Source organism: Bison bison, unplaced genomic scaffold (assembly GCF_000754665.1).
Source record: "Bison bison bison isolate TAMUID 2011002044 unplaced genomic scaffold, Bison_UMD1.0 scf7180017864388, whole genome shotgun sequence".
NCBI lineage: Eukaryota > Metazoa > Chordata > Mammalia > Artiodactyla > Bovidae > Bison > Bison bison.
This window is the reverse complement of record NW_011494960.1, coordinates 6,406,323-6,410,341: the sequence shown is the minus strand read 5'-3', so window position 1 is coordinate 6,410,341 and position 4,019 is coordinate 6,406,323. Positions and strand designations below refer to the sequence as shown.

The window sequence follows — 4,019 nt, the reverse complement described above, 5'->3', positions numbered from 1 at the left end:
AGCCTATTATACAGAGTGAAGTAAGACCAGAAAGAAAAACACCAATACAGTATACTAACGCATATATATGAAATTTAGAAAGATGGTAACGATAACCCTGTATGCGAGACAGCAAAAGAGACACAGGTGTATAGAACAGTCTTTTGGACTCTATGGGAGAGGGAGAAGTTGGGATGATTTGGGAGAATGGCACTGAAACATGTATAATATCATATATGAAACGAATCGCCAGTTCAGGTTCGATACAGGATGCTTGGGGCTGGTGCACTGGGATGACTCGGAGGGATGGTACAGGGAGGGAGGTGGGAGGGGGGTTCAGGATGGGGAACATGTGTACGTCTGTGACAGATTCATGTTGATGTGTGGCAGAACCAATACAATATTGTAAAGTTAAAAAAAATTTTTTTAATTAAAAAAACACCATAACAGAAATAAGGAATGCATTCTGTTGGCTTATTGGCAGAATAGACACGGTTGAGAAAAGAATCTCCACGACAGAAGATATCTCATTAGAATACTCAAAAATCAAAGGGCAGAGAATGAAGATTGCCAAAACCAGGACAGAATACACAAGCACCATGGTGTCTTAAAAAGAAATCTTTTGATCTCTTAGAGTATTAAGACACAACGACAAAAGGTATAACATATGTGTGTGGGATAACCAGAAGGAAAGAAACAGAGAAAGGAAGACAGGAAATATTTGAAATGATAATGACCTAGAAGTCCCCAAATTAATGTCAGACATGAACCACAGACCCAGGAAGCTCAGAAAACACCAAGCAGAATGAAAAAAAGAAACCCTTAAAACCTCCCCTGCAAAAAATCTACACTTGGGCATATACAGAAAATCAATGATTTTTTTTAAAAAATTCTGAAAGAAGTCAAAAGAAAACAAAAGATACCTATAGAAGAACAAAGACAAGAATTACATGACTTCTCCTTAGAACTCATGCAAACAAAAGAGAATAGAGCGAAATATTTAGTGCTGAGAGAAAAACCACCAACCTAAAATTCTGTACCCTGTGAAGTTACACTTTAAAAGTGAAGGAGAAAGAAAGACTTTCTCAAAAAATTAAGGAAATTTGTTGGCAATAGACCTGCCTTGAAAGAAATGCTAAAAGATGTTCTTCAGAGAGAAGGAAAATAGTACAGGTCAGAAACTCAGATGTACATAAAAAAGGAAGAGCATTGAAGAAGAAATACTGAAAATAAAACAAAATTAAGAACAATACATGCAGATCAAAGTATTGCAACAATTGACCACATAATTTTCTTGTTTTAACAAGTAGCCAATAAGCTTCATTTCCCATCAAGAATGGCAGGTTGGGGGCTTCCCTGGTGGTCCAGTGGTTAGGAATCTGCCTGCCAATGCAGGGGACACATAGTCCCCACAAGTATCCCTGGTCCGGGGAGATCCCACATACCTCAGAGCAACTAAGCCCCTGTGTCACAATTACCGAAGCATACGCACCTACAGCCTACACACCTACAGCCTACGCACCTACAGCCTACGCACCTACAGCCTATGCACCTACAGCCTACGCACCTACAGCCTACACACCTACAGCCTATACACCTACAGCCTATGCACCTACAGCCTGCGCACCTACAGCCTGCGCACCTACAGCCTGCACTCTGCAACAAGAGAAGCCACCACCACGAGAAAACCTGCACACTGCAGCAAAGAGGAGCCCCCCACCCCTCACCACAGCTAGAGAAAGCCTGTACAGCAACAAAGACACATCACAGCCAAAATAAGTAAACCAATAAATCTTTAAGAATAATTATAAAAGAATGGCAGATTAGGTTTGCTTCCTGGCTTTATCTCAGTCCTAGCATGGCAGATCAGTGGGAATTTGCTCTTTTTATTGTGTGGATAGGCATTAGGGCTTGATTTCCATGAGCTCTGCCTTGCAACCATTGGCCGTTTGCTTGGGTACAGAATGGGATCTTCCTTCCAAGCACAGGTCTTCTCTTTCCCAGGCACCCTCTCTCCCCAGAGTAGGGCATGACGTTTATTCAGGTCACTCTTTCCCTGGACATTCCACCCTTGGGGACATACCAAGTTCACAGGTAAACTTCAAGACTGGAAAAATTTGAGTTATGAGTCCCCACAAGTATTCTTGCCCAGGAAATCCCATGGACAGGGGAACCTGGCAGGCTGCAGTCCATGCGGTTGCAAAAGAGTTGGAGATGACTTAGCAACTAAACAGCGACAAGCTCACCCCTTGGAAGTCCTGGCTGCCTTGGAAGTCCTACTCGCTGCCCACTACCATCAAGGACAGGCTGGGTTCAAAGCATCTTTGACCTGGGGTCTGGAGAAGCCCGTGGTGGGTGCTGAGTCAGACCAGCATGGAAGGAGAAACCCTCCAGCTCTCACCCATTTGTGGTTTTTCAAAGGAGTAGCCACATCTGACAGGTGTGTGGTGTGTGGCCTCTGCTCAGAGTGAATCCTGGGGTCAGCTGGGTGTGCCCTTCATCCTCTGGGGCTCTTACCTTGCACAGCCTCCTTGAAGAATGAATACCAGCTGTCACCGGTGACTCCCATGATCAAGGTACAGAAAAGAATGCCTATTAAAAGCTTCATTGTGCTGATGTGAAAGAAAGAGAAGGTCAGAGATGCACAACTATGATATATAAGATAGACATATGTTTTGCGATTTTGAATTTCAAAGATAGCTTAGTTCCCAATTCCCATTTACTCTTTTTAGAATTATTACTATAGGAAAACTTGAAGTAGGTTTTAGGAAGAAGCATAAACCCTTAATTCTCAGTCCAGATCTCTAGAAAGACTAAGAGGGTTCTACCAGTGTTTTATTTGTTCGTGGCCAATCTGTCATCCAGTAAAGAAGAATAAAGTAGATTCATAACCTTTCCTGAGGTCCTGCTCTGCCCAGCAGACCCAATAATGAGTAGAAAACACTTCTCCCCAACTGAAATTTATCAATTATGGGAGAAAAGGCTCTCCAAATAGAAAAACAACAGAATTACTCCCCAGAAGAGAGTCTCACCTGTGTCCTTTCTCCAGCTGAAATTCAGTAGTTGGTATCTCTCCTGGCTTTGGTGTTAGTGGGCAGAGAGGTCTTAAATCCAGTGTGCACTGGTGATGTCCCTCTTGCTCAATTCTTCTGTGTAAACAAATTAGCATATTGAATAATAGTATTTCCTTATTCTCAAGCAGCTTTTTTCAAATGAGTCATTAAAGACATTTGTGTTCTGGCAGTTTTTCCTAATTGACTTATTCTATTTTTAGTTGTATTTGAACAGAAGAGAGTTGTATTTGAAGAATCAAGTGTGGGAGGACATGGGTTCTTCTCCACTTTACTCCCTTCTCATCCCTGTTTGGAAAAGGATCTCCCCCCACCCCCAACAAGATTACACATCGGTATTATGCTGTTAAGAGGTGATCAATATGATTAGCAAAGGAAATGTTTACTTTTCTCTTGGGATTTCTGTCAAAGGTATGTGAGGACACAGGACAAGCAAGATTTGTCAACTCCACCAGCAATGATATGAGGTAATGATTAATGATTCTGGGAGAACAGAAGGAACGGCATGAAGTAGGGTAGAAACCTGTACTGTATCGAGGTACTGTACTGTATCCTCGATACAGATTAAAACCAGTACCCTCGAGGCAGTACCCTCGATACAGATTAAAACAAAAAAAAAAACAAAAAGATCTGTGTGTGTGTGTGTGTGTGTGTACATCCCTTTCATACAAATATACATTGTTTTGTACTCTTTTAACTTAATATATCTTGGAGGTCCTCCATGGGTTTTTGCTTTTTTAAAAAAAAATAGCTACACAGCATTCTATTGTATGGATGGACCACAATTTATACAACACTGATGGCCATTTTGTATGTTTCTAGTCTTCTGTTAATGCAAATAACCATGAACTTTTAACTCTGTGTGTGTGCGTATATATATATATACGCACACACATGTATATATGATAAATTTCTAAAAAAGGAATTATAGGGGGAAAGTGTGGCTCTTTACATTTATTTATATATGTT

At 41.2% G+C, this 4,019-nt stretch overlaps 1 protein-coding gene across 1 annotated transcript in view; it reads right to left on the bottom strand.

Annotated features, from left to right (window-relative positions):
• Window positions 1-3,342, bottom strand: part of LOC105002000 (serum amyloid A-4 protein) — an 8,850-nt gene extending 5,508 nt beyond the window's left edge. The window contains exons 1-2 of the mRNA XM_010858454.1: window positions 3,012-3,342; window positions 2,497-2,591 (exon numbers count right to left, since the gene is read on the bottom strand). Coding sequence (XP_010856756.1) covers window positions 2,497-2,591; window positions 3,012-3,148 — 232 coding nt within the window. The 5' untranslated portion in view covers window positions 3,149-3,342. The remainder of the gene's footprint in view (window positions 1-2,496; window positions 2,592-3,011) is intronic.
• Window positions 3,343-4,019: the final 677 nt, after the last annotated feature.